General features: G+C 40.5%; 1 protein-coding gene across 4 annotated transcripts in view; it reads right to left on the bottom strand.

The window, feature by feature from the left end:
* Positions 1-27,428, bottom strand: part of epha3 (eph receptor A3) — a 150,133-nt gene that overhangs the window by 39,720 nt on the left and 82,985 nt on the right. For 3 of the 4 annotated variants that reach the window (XM_084725379.1, XM_084725378.1, XM_084725376.1), the window contains exons 5-10: positions 25,988-26,347; positions 15,504-15,628; positions 5,394-5,556; positions 4,124-4,229; positions 3,554-3,618; positions 865-990 (exon numbers count right to left, since the gene is read on the bottom strand). In XM_084725379.1, the coding sequence (XP_084581505.1) occupies positions 865-990; positions 3,554-3,618; positions 4,124-4,229; positions 5,394-5,556; positions 15,504-15,628; positions 25,988-26,347 (945 nt within the window). The remainder of the gene's footprint in view (positions 1-864; positions 991-3,553; positions 3,619-4,123; positions 4,230-5,393; positions 5,557-15,503; positions 15,629-25,987; positions 26,348-27,428) is intronic. The other variant, XM_084725377.1, reaches the window with a different exon arrangement.

Raw genomic sequence — 27,428 nt, 5'->3', positions numbered from 1 at the left:
TATAGAGATTAATATGCTTTGTCTCGACTATGTACGATGAAAAATGTATTGTGGAGTGCAGCAGAGTCCAGAGTGGAGTCAGGTATTAGACTTTCAGGCCTTCCTGACAGCTTTACAGCGTGGAGGGCTGGTGGGACCCTGGAGACCAGCCTGCCGTTATGTGCTGTGTGCTTTAGTCTCCATCTATTCTGCCTGCACTCGACATGAATCACAATGCATTACCCTCCCGTCTGCACTCCTGCTTGAGTTATCAGGGAGAACACAAGGAGAGGAAAGCAACTTGTTTTAACTGTTGTGATCATTAGACTTAATGAGACATTAGACAGAATTAGAGCAACAGGCAACTTCCTATGGGGAATGTAAAGAAGGAAGGGAAAGAAGAGAAAAGGATGAAAGGCAGAAGCTGAGGAATTGAATGCATCTCACTCCCAGCTGTGCAGAATATGGCACAAAATTAAACTGACCTGCTGCTATGAGAATACAGATGCATAAGAGCTCTACATGCAGTCCATTTCTTCTATATGTGGTGTGCACCCGGAGTGTCTGTCATTTAAATAGAGCGTGAAAGAGCAAGAAAGTAAGGTACTATAAGGTGAGAATAGGAAAGAAGAAGTCAGAGAGAGGAAAAAACATTTATTTTCTCTTAATCTAAGTTCTATTTTTACCCTTTTTAAAAAATCTGGAATAACTCCTCACTGTACTGATAATCTTTTCCTCTGATGACCCGAGCAAACTGGTGATCTGATCTTGATCTGGGCCCATTCATTGTAATTTATGCCCCTAGTGTCAATGCTCAAAATGAAATAAGTGGTGTCTGTGTGTGCAGCGAAGCGCGATAAAGCATTTTCCCTTGTCGGTTCTCACCTGCTCCCACCACTTTATCGATGGCGATGCAGGAGGCGTCCAGCTCCTTGGCAAACTCGTGCACGGCCTGGCTCGGGTCCTCGTACGTGTGGGGGTCCACGTAGGTCCTGATACCCGGCAGGCGCACTGCAGCAGCAGCAGAGAACAGGTTGGCATCAGTTAATGACCATTTTAAAACTGAGCGTCCCTACATTCAAGGACACCTTGGTCAGTGCTCAGCTTCACTATGAAAAACAGGACTCAGAACATGGTGATAATACTGAACTCTGCTCAACAAAATTAAAACTTTGCAGATGACATAGTCTTAATTGTCTCAATAACTGAGTTTTGGAAGAATATCCTTGGAAGGGTTTTCCACAGGAGAATGCTAATTCTCCTAAATGATGTACTTGAATAACACTGACTGACAGATGCTGCTAAGTTGAACAATGTGGCATGTCTCCTAGTAAAACTGTTTTTATGACTTTAATTAAATCTCAATCAAGAAATCTGCAGCCATTCATTGACAGTCATCAGTGTGCAGCTGATTTGTGATACAAACACAAAGACTGATTATTAAAGAACAACTTAACATTTTTGTAGAAACTCTGAATCACTGTCAAACTAAACACCTGTGGGCCAAATCCTGGTTTCGGAAACTCATTTTTTGTGGCCCGCTTGCAAAGAATCTAATTTCTGTGATACAGTTCTACTGTATGCTGCGTTATGGAAGTATGCTGTCCACAATAATGTCCCAGAATGCATCTCGATTTTGTTACCAGCACACAGAAGGCCTTTTGCAGCTAAGGGTCAGTGATACACTAAACAGTGTCTCACTATCATATAGCCATTTCCAAAAGTGGCACTAGCCGAGTGACTGTAGCTGGTAATGTTAGTAGCAGCCTAGCAAAATGTCCAAGAAAAGAAAAGTTGGGACAGAGACGAGACAATTTAATGAGGGACAGGAGAGTTTTATGTTTATTTCTCATATACTGCTGTGCATAGGCTTATTTCTAGGGGTGTCACAATCTTTTGCTTTAATTTTCAATGTCAACGTCACAATTCGATTCGATTTCTGATTTGTTTTATTTCTGATACGTTTTTATTTTATTAGCATGGACAGCTATGCCATTGTCAGACTATCAAATTTCGATTTGTTAAGATCAACTGATCATTGATTTTATGTCCTAATGAATTCAAGTCAAGTGTGAATCATGATTCTGCCTTCAATTATTGAAACTAAAAGCTCATTTCAACTGATATTAAATTTAGTATCGAAATTGTGACAACCCCTTTCCGATTTCCCTAAAATTAAATAAACTATATCATATTTGCACACATGAATGTCTGCTTAGTGTTCCCGCTTTTAGAGCTAAATTATTAATCAGTTATTACTTAGTTATTACTAAGTTATTACTAAAACCAGCACTAACAAAATTCAGAGCCATGATAACAAGTAGATATGTTTATATAGTCATAAATTTAAAACTGGCACTTTGAGGGCACCATAATGCTGATGTAGCATAGGAAGAAATTGAGTTTGACCCCCCTGAAAATTGATAATCGATAATCTCAGCCACAAAAAGTCCCTATTTTTCCTCAGGCAGTGTCTTCTCGCTTAACGTTGGTGGAGGGAACAGTAACCCAAAGAGGGAATTTGTACTTAAAGGACTGTAACTTTGAAAGATACCTGTTTGATTTGTCTAAGTCAGCAAAAGCCACTTATTAGGCTAAACTCATGAGTGCAGAAAGAAGACTCTGGATATCGTCCCTCCAAAGCCAGTATGAGCAGGAGAAACAATCAGAAACTGTTTAATGTACATATGGGCATGTGAGTGTTGTTTTAAGACTTGAAAAAAAAAAACTGGAACCTATCCTGTTAGTAATAAAACTGTACTTTATTAGTCCCTGTGGGGAAATTTATGCTCTCGCATCTGACCCATCCTATCAATTCATGAAGAAGCGGACAGCCGCAGCTCAGTGTCAGGGGAGTTTGGGGGTCGATACCTGGGTCAAGGTTAAAGGTAGGAAGGAAGGAAGGAGTAGCTTAATAAATAACACGCTGTATATGAATAAAGGAGAACAAGCAGCAAAGAGAGAGCAGGGGGGGCGTAAAGAAAATTAATTCAACTTTAATTTTGTGTTTAGTCCACATCAGGGGAGACATTGTTACTTAAGTAAGCTATTTTACGCATCGCTCTAAATTTAAACAGAAGATTTCGAGTTTACATAAATCCATGTGAGTGAGACTATTTTGTCACTGGTCAAAAATGTATCAATGGAAATGACGTTTCTCTGGAGTAAACCCTATAATTAGAGATTGTTTAAAGCTTAATTCTCAGTACTCTCTGTATCTGGCAGGGAGAACAGTCTGATCTTGTTCCCGTTCCAAATGAAGCCTTCCAGGATTGGTTTGCAAATGGACCGAGAAACCTCCTTCTCAACATGGTCTCGGTCCGATTACCGTCTTCTCATATGACCAAACGAACCGAAGTAAAGAGGAAACCACTTCAAGCTTGGAAATAGCTCCTCCAAAACAACCGCCGCTGGTAAAGACGCGTGAAAATGCTTTGAGACGAACGTCTCTCCCCGACTGTAACTGTCAGGCTACCTATAATGTATCCACCTAGTTGTATTCCTGCACAGTGAGAGCAGAGAGGATAGATCGAACCATGCCTCGGGAAAAAAAAAAAAAGAGTCCAGTACTTACAGTGGCCGTTGCCAAAGTGCAGTCTTTTCTCATCAGGATGTTTGGATTTGCTGTGGCAACAAAACCTGCCAATCCAAACAGAGAAAGGTCATAAGTAGTGCCACATCACCCAATAAGACTTCACCCATTGGCCCAGCCTGGAGGCTAGAGAGAGCTATGTGTGTGTTTGTGTGTGTGTGAGTGAGTGTGTGTGTGTGTGTGTGTGTGTGTGTGTGTAATCCCAGCTCTTATAAGCCAAGAGAGGATCAGTAAGTCTTATAATGAGCCGTGGATTTATACTCTCTCTGAACAGTACTGACTGCCAACTTCAACCACACACACACACGCAGGCACACACACAATCCTTAGCTTTCTCCTATACGCACTTGCACACCTACATACAGCTGGAGCTACAGTATCTCTTACAGGAATTACAGGGCAGGAACGGAGGGAAATTTATTTGGTGAAAAATCATAGTATGTGATGTTGGCGGGTAAATAAATTGTCATTTTGACGAAATGAACATTCAGGTATCACTGAAGGGAGAAAAAAAACCACTCAAGAATCAGGTCAAGTGGCTGGTAGACTGACCTGCCAATCAGGACGTAGAGCAGCACAGTGAGCAGGATGATGGCCACGGCAGAGGAAATGGCGATCAGAACTACCTGGCTGCTCTCACTGGAGATAGAGAAGGCTGCTGGAAGACAGAGAGTAACAAACTACTGTTAACAAACTAATTTCAGCAGCATTATTCCTATGCTGCATATAAAATAAGTAAATAAAATGCTTTTTACATTTAGATGCTGATGAATACACAACTGAACATTATTAAGGCACAAATAACCATACTTGTAAATGTTGACACCTCAGAAATTTTGAAGAGTTTCATCAACCTTGTTTCCTGTATTCTTGCGACTTTTAAAGAATGAAGATAACCAATAATAAGTACACATTTTTTGGTAAATAGATGCCTTCAGACAACCTATAGTTGATATTTATTAACTGGAAAGCACAGTGGAACCACAGCAATTAGAATCATGAAGAGCAGCTTCAAACTTCATCCTGGTAGCACAGAAAACTAATATTTTACAATTACTTTATATCTGTATTTGTTCTAGGCTGCTCTTTTAAAAATGTGCCCCTTTCCTTAAAGATGTTCTGAAATAGACAGGAATTCTCTTTCCAGGACATCTGACATTTGCTTTTCTTTCTCTTAGTACTCTCCATTTCTCTCTCTCTTTCACTCTCTGAGGAGGGCGAGGCGTGAACAATGAAAGCATTAGACTTTCAGAAATGTAGGCTTTTGTACAGAGCCAGAAACAGGTTGTGATAATGGAAGGGAAAAAAGGTGTAAAGAAAAGTCACACTTTGGGAGAAATACGGTCGGCAATTATGCCAATAGCTCTAATTTGTAGATGGCCTTAATTGTGTTTAATTTAAGTAAAACGTGAACATCAACAGCTTGTTAATCTCTTTGTCTGTCCTTTGCAACAAAGTTCACATGGTATTGATTTTCCAATGCTGTTGCAAAAGTTTTGCTGGTTGAATCTATTACAGCCAATATTTTGTGCAAGTAAATGCCCAGATATTTAAATCTGGCCAGTTTTGTGGAAAAACGTTCTCACACAATGTAACAGAACAGCTTCTGAAACAGCTATTAGATCAAATGACTCTGCTTTGAAATCCAGGACAAAAACATTCACTTGTGCGGTTTACAATAATAATGGCTCCAGAATCGCACCATTCATTATCAGTTATTTTTATGAAAAGACAGTTTTGGCCTCGCGCTTAATCAGCAAACCCCACAAATCAGTCGAAAGCTATTTTCACTGCTCAAGTCCCGTTCTGTCGCTGAACTTACAGTCTGGGCTGGTCTCAAACTGGAAACTGGGGCTGCTGGCTCCGTATCCAGCGGCGGTGCGAGCTCTGATCTGCAGCAGGTAGGCAGTGTTGGGCTTCAGACCGTTCAGAGTCACGTTACAGCCCCGGGCACGCAGGATGGTGTAGCTGGTCTCCTGCTCCTCCTGTGAGACAAAGTGGACGAAGCACAGAGAAAAAGGAATTTAATATCTGCTAGACAGTCTGCGTTGTCTTTTAGAAAATACTACACTTTAGTCTGGGTTGGAGCTATTAATGAAATCAATATCCACGTACAGTATGTGCACTGCAACACGGTTTGCATTATCTGCATGTTCATTTTCACCCAACCACATACAAACATCTCAGACAGTTTGGCAGCTTTCTTCACAATCTGATGAATTATGCCTTTTATATTTTATGACTTCTCTCCTACTGATCTCCACTGATAAAACAACAGCAGGATTTACACACCAAGTCTGCGCTCGGCACATTGTTTCCAGATGTGGAGGAAAGAAAAACGGCGGAGAAAAGATTAGAGGGCGGGAGGTGGATGAGGTAGAGCCGAAAAGATAGAAAGAAAGTAGCCCCTTGATTTTGGCTCCAGGCAGAGTTATTTCTACACTTTGGATAATAAGAGGACCCAAAATGATGGTGTGGGTGGAATGACTTATATGTATGTATGAATTTATTATTAATGTTCATTATTATTATTATCATCATGTATCATGTACAATATCACGTTTACTACTGTGTCCAATATTACTTTTCATTTTGTCATTATTATTATCATGTATTATATTAGGTTTGATATTATGTGCAATATTACATTCAGTATTAGATGTTACTTTTTTATTACTTTCCAATATCATTGCCAAGTTTACTCTTCTCTTGTGGTTTATTACTTCTATTGATATTCTATTAGGCACTGTTGTTTTGCATTTACTCCTCATACACTTAATGTTTTATATTGCACTTTATATTTAATATTGTAATGCTTTTATTCTGTGTTACTATAAGTTTGGAGCAACCTGAGGCACAAGAACTTTCTTTGGGATTAATAAAGTCTTAGCCTTACTTTCCCTACATTCCCTTATCTTATCTTACCTTATGTTATCTTATTTTATCTTATCTTATGTAGACAGGTGCAGCTCTTTATTTATCTCTGTTGAAATATTACAGTCTCACAGCAGCAGAGATATGAAATGATAGGAACATAAAGTACAGGAAATAAGAAAATAAACTAGACAATGCAATGAAACAGTACAGTACAAAAACTAGAATAAAGATAATAATGATACTAATACTAAATGTGAGGGCAACACTAATGCTACTATGGCCGGATATATATACTTGCGGTTTAACCATACGTTAATTTCTGAGGACGCACACAACCATCGCTCCAAATGGACGCAGGATACGCAAGGCAGCCATGAAGCATAGGGATGCGTAGGGGTGCGTATGCAAACGCAGTTAAAAGTATATTTCTGCCTCATGAGAACATGTGCATCAATATGCAAAGTAAAGTATAGACTACAGTATAAAAACTGTAAAAAGCAAAAAAGTGTACAATAGTGCACATGGTGCAATAAACAGATCACATCAACAAAATGTACAAAATGTGAAATGTAAAGAACAACAGAGTCCAGCTGGATAGTTATTAAGTTGAGATTTATACAAAGTAGTGCAAACAGGCACAGTTATGAAATGTAAAAAGGTGGAGACAAAAAAATCTTATCTTACATTCCAACAAAACAAAATGTTAGTGCATAGTGAGTTTATGTAAAACACTGTAAAGTCTTTGCTTCAGCAAAACAGTGGTTATATCCCATTTACTACTCTGCACCAAATATGTTATAATGCATAAATAATGCAGTACCAGTGCATGCATAAAGCATGCTATATGAAATGTTACTCATTACTTTGGGTTTTTTGTGTGTGAGATTATTAAAGAAGAAAAATACTGAGGCTGATTTTTACATTAGACTACGCAGCCAGTCACAATCAGCACGGGACGGGAGGCAGAGCACAGCAGTACATAATTCAGCAGCAGTATGAAAACACTTCACTTACGCACAATTAAAGAAAATTATTGCTTGAACAAAAGTACAGTTTAAGCCAAATGTTATGTTTCTCTGTCTTAGAATTATAATGCCTTTGAACTGTCCGGAGTGAAAACTGCTGAGCCAATCCGCACTCCAGACAGGCCCACAATCACATTGTTATTGACCTGCTCCGACGCTATGAAACAAATTGTTAAATAGGGGGAAAATAGGACGAGGCCGATCTTAAATCTTAATGACAACCTATTAGGGATGACTTCAACAATCCCGAAAATGAGCTACATGTTTTGCAATGTAGCCGAGCTCATAAAAACCATTCAAGGCCGAATCATGTTCAGGCATAGTCAAATCCTCAGTTTATAGACCCAGTTATAAAGAGGCACTCATTGGTAGGGGCACATGCACACATACACACACACGCACGCACGCACACACAAACACACACACACACACACACACACACACACACACACACACGCATGCACATACACACACACGAGCAGTGTCTAAAAGAAACTTCACGCCCATTAATGGAGTGGATCAGACTTTTATGGCGCACAAAGCTTTTTAAACTGCTGTATGTGTGAGGAGGTAACTGATACACCAGACCTGCGCTGGGACGACTCTTCATCACAACCATAAATCTACTTGCAGCTTGTCACCGTTCCGCGTTCAGGACAGCATGTGATCCCCTGAAAATCACACGCAGGTGTGGCACGGGCACCTTGTGTGCATATATGTGTGTGTGTGTGTGTGTGTGTGTGTGTGTGTATAAGATAAAGAGAGACAGAGACAGAAACTCAGGTCAGACACCTCTGTTTTATGCATACTGCTGCCTGACAAGCTGGGTGATTGTGAGCTGTCCACCAGAACACTGCTAGAATTTAATACGGCCTCTGTGCTGCGTTCTGCTTTGACAATCTAAACAAAGCTGTGGCAAATTATAGCTTGTATAACACACACACACACACACACACACACACACACACACACACACACACACACACACACACACACAGATGCACACTCATACAGACCCAAAAACAGGAGATGTACAGCAGAAGTCTTGTAAATACAACGTTTCAGCCAGCATTCTTTCCATCTAAGACTAAATAAACAACCCAAATTAAAATGGATCTGAAGCTCTTTCTCTGCTCTTTAGATCACAGTGATAAAACCTGCAAAAATAATCAGCAAAGTGTATTCCCACAAATTCTATTTTCACAAAGTGCTCTTGGAAATGCTTTATCGGCTGCCGTGTGCCCTTTAGCCGGTCGCAGCGTCAGGAAGATCGTATAGTAAGCCTGGGATTTCCAAAGACGAAACACCTCGGTTCTTCTGGGAAGCTTTCTGGTCGGGAATTCCCAAGAATATCACCAAAACAATCCCTATGAATTCCCATATATAGGATACATGCAAGCCCTCGCGCTTGGGCCTCTGGTTTCACAACCGTGTGACACAGCGGTATGTGTTGGCAGAAAGAGCGGTGCGGGCAAAGACGGAGGCAAAAGACCGACTAGGCGGGGTTAATTAGAAATTATGAGCTGCAAGGGTTTTCTTGGTATGAGCCACGTCAGCAGCTAATATCCTAAACCACAGACACCAACATAACTTTATTTTGGGATCTGTCATGAGGTCCATCAGCCTCCTGACAAACAAATCATGAGACACATGTCACACACATGAGAAATCTGAAATATATTTACTGTTCTAAATCCTAAAATGACCACGCTGTGTCAGAGGTGCTGAGTTTAAACACTCTTTCCTGACAACTACAGCACAGCCACAGTGTCTGCCTTTGATATTTCTATTCAGGAACGTAACTTGTGTTATTTGTTTGCACATTTCATGTTAATTAGGATTCAAATGAATGCTGAATGTTTGCCAGATGAGCAAGTGTCTGTTTATAAGTTTTAAGAAATAATTAATAGAAGGGAAACAACTTGCTTCAACCATAGCATGTGTATCAAATAGGCTTTCAACTGGTTTTATGTCAATATTCTGTTAATATACAGTCTGTGGCAACTCTATTTGGACTACAGTGCTCATTTTTGGACATGCAGTTGTTACATATTGCTCCTTTAAGTGGTTTATTTGCAGATGTTTGTTATTTATTACTACTTTATAGTGACAATGTGGGATCAAAATACGGCCCTGATGTGCAACAGTCCGGCCCATTTCAAATCCAACAACAACACTAGAATGCAGACATGTGCCACACACACTATCTGTACAGTCGCTGACGATGATTTAACACAATCTCAAGGTGAGGAGTGCTTGGTGCTACGACACGATATGCTCCACTATAGGCAGATTCAGCACAAATACACAGGATCAGAATTGAGGCACAGTGCACAGAAATACAACAGCTCCACCAAAACATGCTATGCACAGCCACAGTGCATGTTTTCTCTTCCTCTGTCGACAATAAATCTGTTATTTTTGCACATTTTTCATGCTCAGCTGAAAGCAAAGAGGTTTCTTGGTTATTTTCTCACTTGACCTTTTTCCGCTTGCTACATCGAGGAGATCATGGGCGAACGTGTTCATTCAAACATACAAACATTTTTGGCTGCATGCATAAAATAACAGTTTGAATGACAATCATCAAAGACAGTTTAAAAAGGTATTTATATATGTATTGACAATGCAATGATGGTGACCCTTTCTGTGCAGCCCAAGCGGCCTGTAGTCGGTCGGTCCTTCTGGCCTTTGCCAAAGTGTCCAGATGGCAAATTTCTGACTGCTATTTTATGTCATAAAGCAGCAGGAATGCATTATTCAGCAACACTGAATTAAATATATTCCATGAGGGGCGATAGTGCTATCAAGTACTTAATCATTACAAGATTTGACTAAAGACTGAGAGTGCTAGATCACTTTTATTATTTTAATCCCTAGAAATTATTCAAATAAACATCCAGAACATATCTGGTAACGGTTAGTGACTTTGCAGTGACCTTTGCAGTGACTTGTATTATTCTTTTATATAATGTCTAAATTTACTGTATAAGTTGCAATGTCTCGTAGTTTTCTGTCATCAGTACTACGTTTATATATCTTGACTTTTGCAACGTTTCACATAATATATAGTGACATATATTTTGTTGTGGTACTCACCAGTGAGTTTATGATATTTTTTTCCATTTGGTTTCAATATAAAAAAAGGCAGTTAGTGCATCAGTTCCACCCCACTTTAACTTTGCATTGCCTTTAAGGTCAAACTCCAGCGATGGAAATGTGATCATCCCAGAAGTTTCCAAAGAAACATTTATTTCATGCAACTTTGTTCTGTTGTAAATTAACCAACTCCCTACTTCCTAAGGGGAGTTTAAAAGGCTTCAAAACTTTAAAACTCTCTCATTTAGTGTCAGTTTTAGAGTTTTGGAAACAACAGCTGCCATACACATTGAGGGTTATTTATGCTACTGACCTGCTAATGCCTCACTTAGAGTTATCACGGAGCCTCCGACGACTCAGCGTAATTTATGTGTTTGCATGCTAGAGTGAAATGATCTATTGGGTGCACATGGAAGATTATGGGGTCCATGTTTTCATCGGTTGGCAGGAAATGTTGCGCAAAACTTGTGCACTGCTTTAAACCACGAGAAGCCCAATCAGCACTTAGGATTTACAGCGGTATGAGACTAAATGACTTGTGACGATTAATATTTGTGTTCTGCCTCATATTATAGAGCTCACACTAGAAAGGCCCCAAGCCATGCAAATGAAATTTCTCAACTTTTAAAATGCCGCTCCCTGTCCTGCTTCTTGTTTGATTTTTCAACTCCAGAATTAAAACAAAGCTGTAACTGTATGACTTTGCTTGCTGGCCTTTGGTTTGACCCCCAAAATCTATCGGTCCATGGAGTAATTAATCTATTATACAAAAGTATTTTGCTTTGAGTGATGTTGTGTGGTTGTTGGCGAAATGTTCACTTTTCTACATTAAGAGTCATCGTTAAATTGCTATCGAATTACGGGATAATGTACACTGTGTATTTCTGTTTTAAACTTGTGTAAATACAGACAGAGACGCCACAAACACATAAAAGCAGAAAGACCAGCTGATGGTGCAAATCTGAACATCTTCCTCTCGCTAAAAGCTCTCCTCTAATCTCTGTCGGTCTGTTTTTGTGTTCCCGTTTCGCCATCCTGTTTATGTGTATATGCAATTATGTCTGCGTGAGCCTGTGTATGTGTCTCTAAAAGGCTCTTTCTGTTTCATAAGTGAGTCATGGTGTGGTCTTGGTGTGGGGAATTCATGCTCCAACTCTTGTCCTCCTGTGGCCCTGATCCTTGGCATGCCAGAGGCCCCTAAGCGTCCCTCTGCCTGCCACACGAAGAGGCCTCTATCCTGCGTTGTTATGGGGGTCTCCTACGGTTGTCCCCGTTCGCTCTTCTGCATGGAAGAGTCTTTTGTCTGGGGTTTGAAATCCCTGGGTATGTATGGCTGCTGTGGAGAATCCTCTGGGAACTCGGCTTGTGCGTCTATGTGTGTGTGTGTGTATTTGTGTCTGTCCCTGAGTGTCTCCAGTAATTCCTGAGAGACGATGTGATTAACAGGAATCTGTGAAAAGGCCCAGGGCCCAGTTTCATAGACCACCTTAAGTTTCAAACTTAAGTCTTTCCCCTTGGGAAAATATTTCTCTAAGCTGAAGGGCTCACTTAGGAGCACCACATAAAGCCTTGTGCTGTGTTCGAAATCACATTACAGACACAAAAAGTGTACTATCTGTCAACATACTTTTGTGTTTTGTGTGTATGTATCTATAATAACTCTTCCTGAGAGCCTCCTCGTTGGTGGGGGACATGTTCCCATAGTAACCTGTGTAAACAATTCAGTAATTTTAAAAACTATATTACACTGAACAAACTCAAACCTTACTTACGTTTAAATGTAAGTGCAATTGATATTATACAGAGTACATACTCGTACATACAAAAAAATCTCACATACTGTTCTAGCGTACCAAATAGCACATTAGTGTGGAATTCTGGATGCAGCTAGCGCTGTTATCAGTTGTTAGCTACCTTAGTTTAAACACTTAGTTAGCTAGCTTCTCCAGAATGGACAACAAAGGTGAAACAGGAAGAGGAGGAAGGAAATGGACATGTTGCTCTCCTCAAAGAGGAGTCAATTTACCTCAGTGGCCATGACAAACACACAAAAGAAGTAAGCTAACTGACAAAACAAGCAGAAGATGTGGCAAGAAGTAAGCTAACTGACATAGGAAGGAAAGAAAATGAATATAGTGGTGAATTTCACAAAAAGTTAATGTTAACATGTGGATAACCAGCTACAAAACTGCTTGTGCTAGAGTCAAATATTTTCTACTTTTCTGATACTGATTGAATAGCTTCAGTACAATCAAGTATCGAAAATGCCTTATCATTAATTTCAGTACTGAGCGAGCTTTCACAGTTACTCATATTTTTTTATATAGCACAATACTCTACAGATACTCTACCAGTTTCTTCACTTCAGTCCAGTCATCCAGGCTGAGTAAAGCCCTCAGAGTAAAAAAAGTTTCGCCATTTGTTTCCAGGTCATTTCTTGAAAAAATGAATTACATGAAATTGGTGTAGAAGTAAGAATTATTTAAGAACTGAGCTCGAAACCAAGGTATCGATATCGAAACATTTTAAAAAATACCAGACCAGCTCATAGGGTTTCTCTGCTCTGAAAAATGATCTCCTCCTCTTCTTCAATCACCATAAATTCAGCCACTGTCTTGTGCTCCACAAATGATTTGCTTTTTGAAGAACTGTTATAGGTCCCTTAAAAGGACCTCCTAGCAACACATAAGGGAATACTTAAGTAGCTGTGGGCAAACACTTAGAGATTAAAGGGTTTCCCTCACAACATCCAAAGGAAATCCTTTGGGTGATTTTATTTTATATTATGGAAGTGATTTTGTTCTACCAAGCCCAGATATTTTTCATCATAAACGTCTGTCACGAAGACTCCACCCTTTCATTCTTGTCCCTATCCTCTTTTAATGAATATGCATTTGTGATGTGTAAGCATGCGTGTGTGTGCGACTGAAACCCCACAGCTGAGTATTAGACCCACAGTGAGCTCAGGCCCAGTATCAGTCATTAACTTTTCCTCTCGCTGTTTTCCAGCCTTGCTTTAACATCTTAGGTAAGGATGGCTGAGCAGGGAACAGAGTTTAGAGAGGAAACAGCTTCTGTCGGCCTACTAATCAAGAGATTAGGGGCCACTGTTGGCATTCAAGCAAACTGTGATCTGGGACACACACACTCACACACATACACATACAGAATCTGCCAGAGTGATTAAACTTGCATCCACGGCTAATTTCACCATCAAATGTCAGCCATAGCACAGCACTGGTGCTGAAAGCCAGTGTAATTCGTTCTGCACTAATTTCCCTCACAGAGGAATGAGCGACCCCACAGACGCATTTACTGTCTGCCATAAAACTTGTCTCCATTAAGGAGAGGAGGGGAGAGGAGGACAGGATGTGAAATAGAAGGGGAGATAAAGAAGAAGAGATGGGAGGTCGAAGCGAGGGTGGGATGAGGGGGGGATTAAGCAGCAGAAGAATGAAGACAAAGAAAAACAAGAGAAAGAAGGAGGAGAAGAGAGTACAGGAAAAAGAAAGAACCTGTTAAGTAAGAGATTCTGGACAACTTCAGTTTCCAGCACTTCTCATTTGAAATAATAATAATAGTCCATCCATCCATTAGCTTTACCCACTTATCCTCTCTGGGGTCACAGGGGCCTGGAGTTGATCCCCGCTGACACTGGACGAGAGGCGGGTTACCCCCTGGATAGGTCGCCAGTCAATCACAAGGCTGACACACAGAGACAGAGGACCATTCACACCTACACGCACTTTAGAGCTGCCAATTAACCTGCACGTGTTTGGGCTGCGACGGGAAGCTGGAGGCCCTGGAGCAACCACACAGACTGCAAGCTTCCTCCAGAGAACCGACAAAGAAAATCTCCCTATATCATGTGAGGCTTTTGAAACAACTATAACCAGAATATTTACAATTTAAGACAAGACTTAAGCCTCATTTAATCTCCCTAAAACTGATAATAAAATGTCTGGTATACCTTACTACCACTGTTGGGAAAGTTACACAGGAAGTGTATTAAATTACATTTGGCTCGACTTTAATGGCAATAACTCATTTCCACTCATATCCTGAATCAACAGTGTTCATTCCCAGCAAGTTAACGCTTAATTCCTCTGATCCACTTTGTTTGAACCAAAGATAATTTTGTTTACGCACAAAAATTCTGATGTGGTCAACGACAACTGAATTGTAGAATGCAAAATGCAACAACTTCCAACTTTGTTCGATGAAGTTGCACAAAGAACGGTGAGTTGATGCTCTGTTGTTAAAAAGGCATTACATTAATGACTTGTTTAGAACTCTAAATATGAAGTTAGGACTTGGGACTGGACTTTTGGACTTGTCAGTCTTTACTTGGGACTTGACTTGGGACTTCAGGCTTACTTGTGACTTGCAAAACAATGACTTGGCCATCATTTTCAAAACTTATTTATATGACCTTTTAATTAATTAATGTATATTACATATAACAACAGATGGAAAACAAAACACAATCCAGCAAGCATAGCACTTAAAGCAACAAATTGTCAGTTTGGAAATTTTATTGAATATTTTTTTTATTGTCAGGATTTCATCAATTAGAGCCTATTAAATTTTGATAAGTCTAATAAAGCCGTATGATTAAATGATTTTATCTCATTCATATATTTCGGGAGCCAACAGGAAGTCGGACAGCTCTCTTTTTCCATGAGTGAAACAGTTACCCTGCTTCTATCCAAAGAAAATCCGCCGATTAGCAAAGCTCACTAATTACCACATAATATGCAGTGACATGTTGGGTGTAGCCTTATATATTTACTGTGATGTGATATGCATAACTCTCTGCAAGAATGCCAAAAAGCATATTTCCAAACTGGTGAACTGTGCCTTTAAGAAGTGCAGTTTAAAAAGGGGCTTTGCTCAAAGGCAGCATTACCAGTCATATATCCTGCACCAACCTTTTCGTAGTATTTGATCTCATAGTCAAGGATTATGCCGTTGGGTCTCTCTGGTTGCTGCCAGGACAGGGACACACTGTTTCGAGACGTCTTCTCCTTTCTGATCACTGTAACTGGCGAGGGAGCTGGACGGGAGACAGAGACAGACAGACACAGAGTGACAAAGAGAGAGTGAGTTCCTTTATGGTGAGGTTCAGTGGAAGTTCAGTCCCCGGTGTTGTATCCTGGCGATTGTCTATGGTTCCTGTTAGTCTAATTCAGTTTGCTGCCCAGTGGGGCCGCATTAAAGGCTGCGGCTCGGGGTTGGTATGTGGAACGAGACGATGTACACTAAAGCAAACAGCCCCGCATAATTGCACACAAACACACACACACACACACACACACACACACACACACACACACACACACACACACACACACACACAGGCTCAAACACATACAGTACTCACATCTGCTTTTCACCTTCAGCTTTAACTCAACAAAACAAAACTTTATCCATTTCACTGCTGAAATGAAATTCCCATGAATCAATGTATTTGTTCTTTCCTTTTGTACTGGTACTGGCAGCATAACACTTGGTGTTGCTCTGTGCTCCAATAATAGTTGAGCAAACTTGGTACCTGCGTCAAGTTTCTCCTTTTCCTGTAAATGTGATGTATAGGGTCACTTTAAGTTACTGTATGTTAGCAAACTGCTTGCTAACTGGTGAGCTAATGACTGATGTAGATTAGCTACATAGTTAGCTGGCATTTTGCTAACATTAGCCAACTTAAAGCTACTACAGCTGTAATTTTTTGTTGATTTTGGAGCCCCACTGTGAACAAACATGGTATTGTTTCTACAATAACCACAAAATATAATGCCAAAAATAAATTATCTGAATAAAAACCTTCTTTTTAACTGGCTAACATGCTACTCACTATAACTTTGCCTTGGGAAATGCAAAGAATTAAGCCATTAAGAACAAGTATACAGAAATAGCCAACCTTCTCACGGACAGAGGTCACATAGAGTTTCATAACCAGTTAAAAACTCCTTGGAGTGGTTTTATGAAGCTAATGTATGTCGATTTTACACATCCCCAGCAAAGTCTTTTAACCATTTTCAAAATTTGTTTTTCTTTTCAACATAGAAAAGTCTAACATGGAGCATAAATACATACAAGGAAAGTAAAACACGCTAAAATGGCCGATGTATCTACACTGACCTTTGATGAAGAAATGCCTCTAACTGTAACTGTCTGTCCGTATACCCTCGTGTCTGTCTCCTGAGAAACCTTTGCAGATTAAACCTAACCTTTGAAGTATTAACATTTTCTTCTCATGAACAAATGTCTATTTTGCTGCATTAAAAACCCCCAAAAACCTGTGTAATAACTCAAGCAAGTATTTAGTGAGTAAAAGCTTTGAAATGAATGACTCCATAAAGGGTGTCTGCTTAGTCTTTCCGAAGAAAAAATCTCAGAAGGAAAGATAATGAAGCCAGGACACATGCAGGGAAATAGAGTAGTAGACTAACTAGAAGCAGCAGTCCAAGAAAAGACTGCCAGCTTGAAATTGAGATGTAATCTCTGGGAGGAATCACTGGCTAATTTCATCCAAATAAAGAAAAACAAGGCCATGCTTGGTTACCATGTTGAAGGGAAACTCCTGATTATTATTACTTAAAGGTATTCAAACAACTTAAAAAAATTCCACAAAAAAAATCAATCAGTTTAAGCGTACATTGTCTTTAGAATGTTTTCACTCCTTTATTTTGATGTTAGACAGTCATTTTAGATGGGAAACTGCCGTTATACAAGTCAAATATCTTCTCTCTCCAAACCAACCAAACTCCATTGGTAAAATCAGTAATTTTACCCAGCAGAACACTGGAGTTGCTGGTCTACTGCTGCCTCGATCTGTTAATTTGTTTGTGTTATTGTGTGCCTGCAGTGTTTTAAAAGCGTACTTTGGATTTACCAAAGTCACACAAGAACAGATAGAGAAAGCTGTAGACCAGAAACTCCAACGTTCTGCTGGGTAAAATTACTGATTTCACACATGGAGTTTGGTTGGTTTGGAGAGAGTGATATTTGGCTTATAATGGCAGCTTCCCACTGGAAAAGGCTGTCTGATGCCAAGATAAAGTGGTGAAAGTACAGTGTACACTTTTAAGTGCCTGTTCACATCAGTGCTTTGCTTGGCTTCTGTGCTGATGCTCCTCTTTGCTTCTCCAAACTAGGGATGTCAGCCAACACTTACTTCAACCCCGAACTATCCCTTCAAGTGTTTCTGGAGCTGGTGAGATCAATAAACTTCCATCCAATCATTTCAGTTTCATACAGAAAGATTGGATTAGGTCCTGCTTTTATTGCTTAGGAAGCAATTTCTCACCAGAGTACAACGGTTTGTCTTTTATTGTTTAATACGCCCTCTATTGTTGTTTTCTTTATTTCCCAGAAAAGTGTTGTACCTTTAATTTGAAATCCTATAAATCGTCTCTTCCCCTCCTTTCTCTCGCTGCTGTCCCCACCCCTCTCGGTGTGGTGCCTTCTCCCTCGCCAATCTTCCTCGCCAATCCTTCACCCATGCATCGTCTTGCCTGGGGGAGTTCACATGGTCCCAATCTAGTAATTCAGCACATCTCTCCCTCTATCAAGCCCCGCGCCCCCACCCTCGTTCTGTCTCCCTCTTTCTCTCTTCACTCCCTTTCTCATTTCCCTTTTTTACTGCTCTCTAATTGCCAGGCAGCTCCGGGGCCAGCCCGGCATCTGAGGCATCGACTTTTAATTTTATTAGACCACAGGAAAAAACATGTTTGTCTTTGAAATGTTCGAGCCTTTTCTTGATTGTGATTATATAGCTGCAGTGTGTCGGTGTGTGCGTGTTTGTGTATGTACTGGTGTGTATTTCCGCGGGAAGTTATTTTTTCTCCTGTAATGAATCCAGATGGGGAGAATCTGTTTCTGTACCCCCTGCTCCTCCTCTCCTCCTCTCCCTCTGGTTCTGATAGCGGGGTGAGGCTGTGCTTTTTATTGGCTCTGTGGTTTATGGTGGTAATGATTTACTGTGTCTGGGCCGCTTGGAGGCAGCTTCAAGTTCCTCTACTCCTCTTTTCCCTTCTCCTTGCTTCTCTCTCTCACTCTCTACATGTCTATTGCCGAGCACTTCATTTTCTGTCACTCTCTGTTTCTGTTTGTGGTGTAACTGTAAAACTGATACAGCGTACCAGGCCCATAACGGCCTTAAAAACTGGCCTTCAGCGTCACTCACCTGTGAATTGAGGGCCATGATGCAGCTGTTGAAACTATTTATTCTGCACAACACTGGAGCACTACTGGAAGTGGTAGTGGCAGTAGTGGAAAAAGTATTAAGATCTTCCAATGCAACGTTGTAAAAGTAAAAGCTCTGCATTTAAAATCCTACATACGTAAAAGTAGGTAAAGGTTTTGTCAGCTAAATGTCCTCCAATGAGCAATATGTAGCAATTGTGCATCCAAAAATGAATACAGCAGTCCACATAGTGAGTTGGAGCCATATAGAGTATATTAAATAGGTTTATTCCATAATTTAATATACGATCTGTGGTGAAAGCGAATTGTTTCCCCCTGCCTCCTCCTCCTCCTCCCAAGCCTTAAGGAAGCTCAGACAGGCTGCAGGAGCACTGCAGGAGAGCAAGACATGCACAACACTGTAATTTGATAATACACAAGCTATGAAAATACACACTCTGCAGTTTGAACAACTGCCTCTCCTAATGCCTGCCAGGCTCCATTAAAAAACTGCTCAATTTAACCATTATAAACATCTACTCCTTCTAAAAGATTACTACTTATTTCTTCGGACTCTTAACCAGACACAGATTCATTCTGCATTAATTTCCACATTAATTTTAACTCAAATAAATGTGGGAAAAAAACAGGCCAGAATAGTAATTTCAGAGGAGGAAGCTGTGGTGTTGTTGTCAGAGAAGCCAGTATTTCTTAGCATTTTTCCTTAATCCCTGATGACATATGTTCATTTTATGATAAATTACAGTAAATATATTACAGATTTCTTCATTAAAGTACAGGCATAACTTCCGGTGGCACGGCGCCGCTGCAACTCAGGCGCGAGGAACGTGTGTTTGTTTATGGAAGGATCTGGGAGTGATACTGCATGTCGAAAGCTTGAGACAAACTTCTCCTAAGGGAAACAATAAAGGCTAATGAGCAACTCACTGCTGTAATTGTGGTTACTTTATATACTATTAGATAGTTTAATTCCCAACAAAGTAGGGGGGAAGCTAAAAAGGTCACTGCATAAATCTTAGGGGGCTGTGAGATGATTAATGGGTAAGAAAGAATAGAAAACAAAGTTCTATTACACAGATTTGGATTTTGGATTTGAAAGGAAAACACTTTCAGGCTCAATGAGCGATTCAGGAGAAAGATAGTTGATTTTTGTGTCTCATTCCTAGGTTGTAAAATACTGACATTTTGGCAGTAAGACCCAACAGTCAAGTATCTTCCCGGCCTGTGATTGGCAACATCTCTGTCGAGGGCTAGATTTTTTTAAAGCTTGAAGACGGAGCCAAAAGAAGAAGCAGACATCTAGTTTTCCCTCAGATGACTTGAATTACATTATACTTAAAATTCCAATGATGTCAAACTTGATGTTCTCACATATGTATTGCTCTATATGTAATCTATACACCGTTATCCAGCCCAGCAATGATATTTTCAGGTATTTTAATGCCATTTATGGTTTGTCCTTTTTTGGAACATAACTAAAAATGTTGATGACACATCCTGCACTTGGGGTGTTGATAAATTGGATTATATTCTAAGGAGAAGTTTTTTTCTTCTTTCCTGTTTGATGTTTTCTGATGGACAGATAGCTTTAGCTTTGTTGCTAAGGTAGCTAACCGGAACTGTTAGTTGCTGTTAGCAGGCAACCGTGCTGTGTTCAACAGCCCAGTTTCCTGATGAGAAAACAGCTGTATTTGTTGCTCAGTTGACATGTCCAGGGTGCCGGGAGCCAAACCTGGAGAGAAGACCACCGTGGTGCTGTAGCCTATTCTCTGTCCACTGGTCTTGGAGGCTGTTTTGGTCACAGTCCTGCTGTGTTCACTTCCCACATCCATGGGCCACATTAGCTGCACGGCGGGGGTGACAGCCCTACCTGCTACTGTAAATACTAATCAATACCTGCCTCTTTTACAGGAGACATGTAAGCAATAAGTACTCCACTCACATTTTCAAGAGAAGTTCACGTTATTATCGAACTTTTGCTCAATGACGCTGAAAAATAAATGGCCTTAAGTAAAGTAAGCATTAAGTTAAGTACAGAGACCTTAAAATTGCAACCTGATGAAGGTCTAGTACTGAAAACGTTGCAAATAAATGATATATTGCAAGGTAGACAGTGTGCGGGAGTCCTTTTGCAATTTTTTGGTCTTCTCTCTCCAACGCACCTGTCTTGTTTAATAGATGTGCGAGTGTTTCCTTTGTTTCTAAGTACAGAGACCTTCAAATTTGTACTTATGTCAATTTGAGTAAACATGTTAAGTTATATTCAGCCACTGTTTATTGACAGTAATACTGTGGAATTAAATAAAGAGCTTTGCTAATATCTTATAGCCTACACATGTCTTACATAAAGGCCAAAAAATCATTTGTACTTGTGTTTGTTTGTTGTCTCTGTCTTCTAATCAAACCATTTTGTTTGTACATTCTCTTGGACTGTAGAGCTACTGATCATCACCACCTTCAGACTGTGTAGGAATGCATTATTGATATGTGAACACGTACTCAGATGAAATATTGATGAGACTGAAGCAATTGGCAGGGCGCCTCTCTCGTGTTTCAGCGTCGTCACCAATAATACATCATCATATCAATAAGCAGGCGAGGGAGGGCGTCTGCGCAGGCGCGTGTGTAAACTGCGCACGTGCCTGCGCTTTATTCCAAGTTCAGCCACAGTTCAAACTGTTGATATCAAACTACTCTAAATGTGGATCACAGTTACTCTGCTGTTAGCGTAGTTATGACAATGAGTGGAGGGCAAAGGAGGAGAGCTATCTGACAGCACCTTGACAGCACAGCCAGGACACACTGCTTCTTCCCAGGGAAACACTTAATCCGGCTTTTAACAGCTTTGGCATCTGTACGTGTGTGTGTTTATGTGAGAGAAAGTGTATAGACGGGTGGGGCTGGTGCACTGACATACCTAATCCTTGTAAACTCTCAGGGCTGATGGAGAGTGTGCAGCTGCAGGCTGAGATATTTGTTAGAGAGAGAGAGAGAGAGAGAGAGAGAGAGAGAAGACTGGTGGGTGTGCGGTAGGGAAGGTGTGCGTTTTGTGCTTCTGTGTGCGCGTGTGCTTGATCTATGATATGGAAAGACAGAGATCCATCTCTTCTAATGATCACTCAGACATTAAAGATGGTTTTCAATATTCAGAGCACACACGGCCCTCTTAGTGCTGATAACTCCTCTTCAAATCTAATATGTATTCCGATCGCACAGAGAATCCCCCTGACTAACACACACAGATTATAATACTGACTAACAGAAGCTTTGCAAAACCATTTTGTCTTTTTCATTTGCATTGTCTTTACTTAAAGGAACAATATGTAGCAATAGCATGTCCAAACATGAGTACTCCAGTTCAAACAGCGAGTTGGAGTCGTATGCTGTATATTCAATAGGTTGAATCTCTATTCAATATACAATCTATGGTTGGAGCCAGTTGTTTCCCACGTCCCCTCCTCCTCAGACTCGATGAAGCTCAGGCAGGAGTGCAAGACACATGCAACATTGTAAACTGACAATAACAAGCGATGACGAGTCCTGAAAGATGGTCAGCTGTTTATAAATATCAGATGTCTGTCAATGTAAAGTTAAGCTCCTTATCCTGAAAATACACTCTCTGGGGTTTGATTCAGTGATTACTGGCCTTACTGCCTGCCAGACTCAGTGCCTGAGATCTGTGCCTGAACCAGACGGAACCCGATGGGACCCAAAGGGTTTGGGTCGGGTCAGGCCTTATTTCTGACATATTTCACTTGGCTCATGTCGGGTTCCCAAATTTTGTTGTTGCCAATTCCAATTTCCTGCATGTCTTGTCCCCGTCACTGAAAACTCCTACTCTTTGGTGCATAGAGAGAAGTTTGTTAAGAAAAATGTCAGGCTGTAATCGGGTTTGGGCTGAAATATGACAATGAGGGTGGGGTTCTGGTCGATTTTGGACAGAATTTTGTCAGCATCAGGCCTCGACTGGCTCAACTTTTCAGGCACGATTAAAGTAGTAGCCATTAACATATCGCTGAATTAAACAGTTACAAACTTCTACTCTTTATTAATAGTTTCGCACAACTCATGTATACACTTATTCAGCAAACATTCGGCATGATTTTGAACTTTAATTAACTTGACATGGGCAAACATGAACACTTACTCTGGCCCGGAATTGAAATTTCAAAGTGGGTTACGTCAGCTGTGGGGTTCTTAACAGAGAAGCAAGTATTTCAATTTAACATGTTTCCTTGATCTCTGATGAAACATCAGTATTGTCTGATATATTACAGTAAATATATTACAGATTTCTCCTTTAAAATGTGCAGCTTTTCATCCCCTTTGCCCTTTCTCCTCATAACAACAAATCACTTGGTTCCTGACCTATCTACCGCCTAGACACATGTGCATGTGCAGTATGCGAGTAAACACACACACACACACACACACACACACACACACACACACACACACACACACACACACACACAAAATCAATATTTACTTCTCATCCTGTCTTGTCATTTGAAAGAGGTCATGTCTGGACGTTGTCACTTATAATACAGTCAAGCTGTGACAACACAGACAAACACTGGAGACATCCGTCTGTATATGTAATGTGTGCACACACAACCTTCAACATCTGCATACTTATCAAGCTGACAGGTGTCTTCTTTAGAGAGTTTACATAATGTGTGATTGAGTGTAGTCATTCTTGTGTATATGTATGTGTTTACCCCTGAGTCTGTCTCCTACAGTCTAAGCCCGGGTGCTCAAACTCAAATGATGGTATTGTTATCTCTCCGGGGGGCCACTTCAAAGTTCAAGTGCTGCAAGAAAGTGCAATTTTTCTGTAAATGTATTTATGTGTTTAAATTACTAACACATTTTCATCATATTTTGACTTGTTCATTAATACCCTTGATGAAAATGACTTGCTGAGTGTTTTGTTTGTGCTTTCATCAAACGGCACAGAGGGCATGATGAATACAATAAAGTGAAGCCCCTCATACAACCCCACTGATTCTACCTAAAAATGCACCCTTTAAAGTAACCAGTGCACCAGTGCATCCAATGCACCCTTTAAAGTAACCTGTAAAAAGCAGGTAAAAGGTGGTGCCATATCTGGACGCGAGCCAAAACAAACAAAGAGTCCGTTCCACTGCATCAGCAATGCCTCATGATATACCTACGTACTTCGACTACTCTGTTTAAATGCGCAGCTCTTGCCATCTGCCCATCATCATCGACGTGATGGACTGTGTAAGTCTGACCTTGCTGTATGACAACTTATGAGAGGAACTCCCATCTGTTCACTCTGCTCAAAAACCACATACCAAGGGCTAAATCACCTTCTGAGGTCTGGAAATAAAAAGTCCCACAGAGAAATGGGGGGAAAACGCATAAAGGAGAGGAGAATGACAGGCTGTGGGCTGGGTTTGGAAAGTGACAGGTAGGAATAAAGTGTCCGGACGAAAAGAGAAAGGGAAAAGAAGACCGAAGACATGATTGAAAGGAAAACAGGAAAAAAAGAAAGCGCTGAACTGCGAACACAAAAACATGACAAAATACAAAGGCAAATTGTGTAAGTGACAGTGAAGAGGGCGGGAGAGGGAAAGGAATAAATTGATGTATTACAGAAAGACCTTTAGACATTCCTTGCAAGACTCAGGGATTTCTGAGGTTTGGCGCTTTCTACTGCAGCTAGATTTACATTACTCTTGGAATTTGAAAGCACCACTTCCCTCTGCCTTCTCATTCTTCTAAGGACTGGATGTGTGGAGGGACATTTGCGTAAAAGATTGATGGGAATTTTAGGAGCCCATCCTCACGTTAAGAGTGTCTGTTAAAAGGTTGAGATATTTTTTTTTGCAAAGGAGGAAGACATTCGATCCCAGTCGTTAAACAAGAGAATAGCGGCCTGGGATCGCCTTGTAAATGTCCGGGCCTGATGGTTGGAGTGCATATGTTTGGAGCACATAAACTACAGTCTAGTGTATTATATGATAAGAATATTTTAGAGGGGGGAGAGAGAGAACGGGGTGCAGTTTAGAGAGAGGAACTTGCATATTTTCCATGTGTTAGGTAGCTAGTACTCTTTTGTATTCACACACTTGTGGTATAGCGCATAGTATGATTTAAAATACACTTCTTTCCCCCCTGTATGATTACCATACAGCCGTACATATGGTTCCTGGAAGATTGTGGTTCACAGTCACAGGCCTGACTAACGTCAGAGCCAAGCTAAATCTTCCAGGTTTTATGAAAATTCCACCTCGAAAACATTCCTTGAGAGTCGGTCGAGTTTGAGAGCATTTCTGTTCTCTAACATAAAATTGTGTAATAGTTTAGGTCACAACAGATTTTGATACTGGTGTTGTTTTCCTTAGTATTCCAGATTTTTGAGAACTTGAGAGAAGCCTGTTCTGGCGTAGCTGTATTGGTCTAAATCAGTATCGGCATGTTCTTTTTAACAGAACATAATGCAGATTGGGTTTTTTTGTTCTTTTTGGTTTATAGGCAGCATTTCATATATCTTTTCTTAATTCAGGCTCAATATAGACATATATTTTGCTCTATTTGTGTTTTTATATTTCTAGTTATTTATAATTATTAAAAATATTGTTGCAGGTTTACTGTTTCAGTGCCCTAATATAATTTTGGATGATAACGTTTATTGTTAACCTGTAAAATATCCTTCTACATGTCTTTGTCATGAATGTTAACCTTTGAAGGACCATTGTGTATGTATGTTTATATTCTATAGTCTGTATAAAGAAAAATGGCTGATATATATATTGATATCAGAATTTTTCTACACCCCATTATTGGTATCAGTCAGCCCCTGATAACTAGCAGTTGTCATTTTCCTTATTGATTTATCTGATTATTATTTCTTTGATTAATCAATGAGTTCTTTTGTCCATAAAAAAAATCAAATCAAAACAAAAAAACACCTATCCCAGTATCCCAGAGCTCAGGTGACCTCTTTAAATGTCTTGTTTTGTCCAGTCAGCATTCCAAAAAAAGATATTTGGATTATTGACACAAACCGGAAAAAATTCTCACATGTAAGAAGCTGGACCAAACAAACCGAACATCTGGCAGTTTTGCTTGAAAAACAACTCAAATGACTGATCAACTATCAAAGTTGTTAGTTTTCTATCCGTTTACCAATCGTTTGAGTAATCATTTCAGCGCTGTGTCTGCTGTGATGTCTCACCTGCTTGGTTGGTGGTGATGGTGACAGCGGCGTACTGCCTCATCTTGGGCGCCAGCGACGACACTCCGTTCTGCGCCTCGATCTCAAACGTGTAGTTGGTGTGGGCCAGCAGATCGGCCACCGTCACCGTGGTGTTGTGGAGGTTCGTGGCCCTCGGCAGGAAGCGAACGTTGCTCCGGCAAGGTTCGCAACGCTGGGTCCCGCCGTTGCTGCCGTTGGCAGGGACACCGCGACAGCGTTTGCAGAGGACGGTGAAGGTGATGTCCCTGCGCCCGCCGCTGTCCTCGGGCCAGCTCCAGTCCAGGATAACTGAAGTCTCATTGATGGAGGAGATCACATTTCGGGGAGCTGAAGGAGGACCTGGTAAGAAAGAGGAGAGGTGAGAGGAGGTGAAAAGAGGAAGTCACTGGATACAAAGGAATAGAGAAAGTCACACTGTTGTAACACCCGCACAATGTGTCTTGGCATTGCAAAGACGCCTCTGAAAAAGATGTCTGGATGGCAGCATATGTTGCTCCACATCCCGTTTGTATGCATGAATGGTGCATTCACAGATAACTTCACAGATGCTGGCTTTTAAAGTTAACGCTGGTAACAATCTGGATCGTCCTTTTCCTCTTTAGTCAGGAAGACACAACGGTCAAGATTTCCAAAAACAATCCGAAATACGGACTCGTCTGATCGGTCAGATCATCACTTTTCCACGTCGCATTAGTCCATCACGGACGAGCTTGAGTCATCTGCATTTCTGGATGTCGTCCACGTAGTGTCCATTAAACACTTATGTGGGTTTTAATGCAGTTTTTAAAGTGGTGCCAACTGAGGGGTCAACAGTCACGAGCGTACAATGTTGGTTTTCGTCCTTGCTTCTTATATGCATCTAGATTTCTCCAGATTCTCTGAGTCTTTTAAAGCCTGATGAAGTCCTTAAATTACAAATGTGGTGTACCTACTTGGAGATTTGCATTTAAGGCAATTGTTATAATACACTCTGTACAATGTGTACAAAAGTACATCTGTGATTGCAGTTTAATTACAGTACATTGTAATATCAGGGTTGTGTTAATATGAGCCTGTGTATGTAATACAGTATGTGTGTTTTCCTCTTTCTGTTGGGATCAGTGAGAGAGGAGAAGGGCACGCAGGCCCTTTCATAAAAAAAAAAGAGTCTGTCAAAGTCAGACTGACATATAAAAGTAAAAACGTCTTATTACAAACAGATCTCTCTGAATATTTCCAGATTTTTATATCAAAGCTATGACTGTAATTACATGGAGGACAAAACAAAACTGCCAAATAACTCCGCAGAGAACTTGAGCAGGAGGAGGAGGGGAAGAGAGGGAAAACGGGCCTGGATTGTGTGTCTGGAGAGAAAATGCTTTGTTTGGTTTGTTTGACTTGACAAGAATTTACTTCACTCTCAAACCATGCGTAGCTCCTG

This window comes from Lutjanus erythropterus, chromosome 8, assembly GCF_056507025.1.
Source record: "Lutjanus erythropterus isolate fLutEry1 chromosome 8, fLutEry1.hap2, whole genome shotgun sequence".
In the NCBI taxonomy this organism is placed as follows: Eukaryota; Metazoa; Chordata; class Actinopteri; order Lutjaniformes; family Lutjanidae; genus Lutjanus; species Lutjanus erythropterus.
The sequence above is the reverse complement of the archived record's forward strand: the minus strand, read 5'-3'. Positions and strand labels throughout refer to the sequence as shown.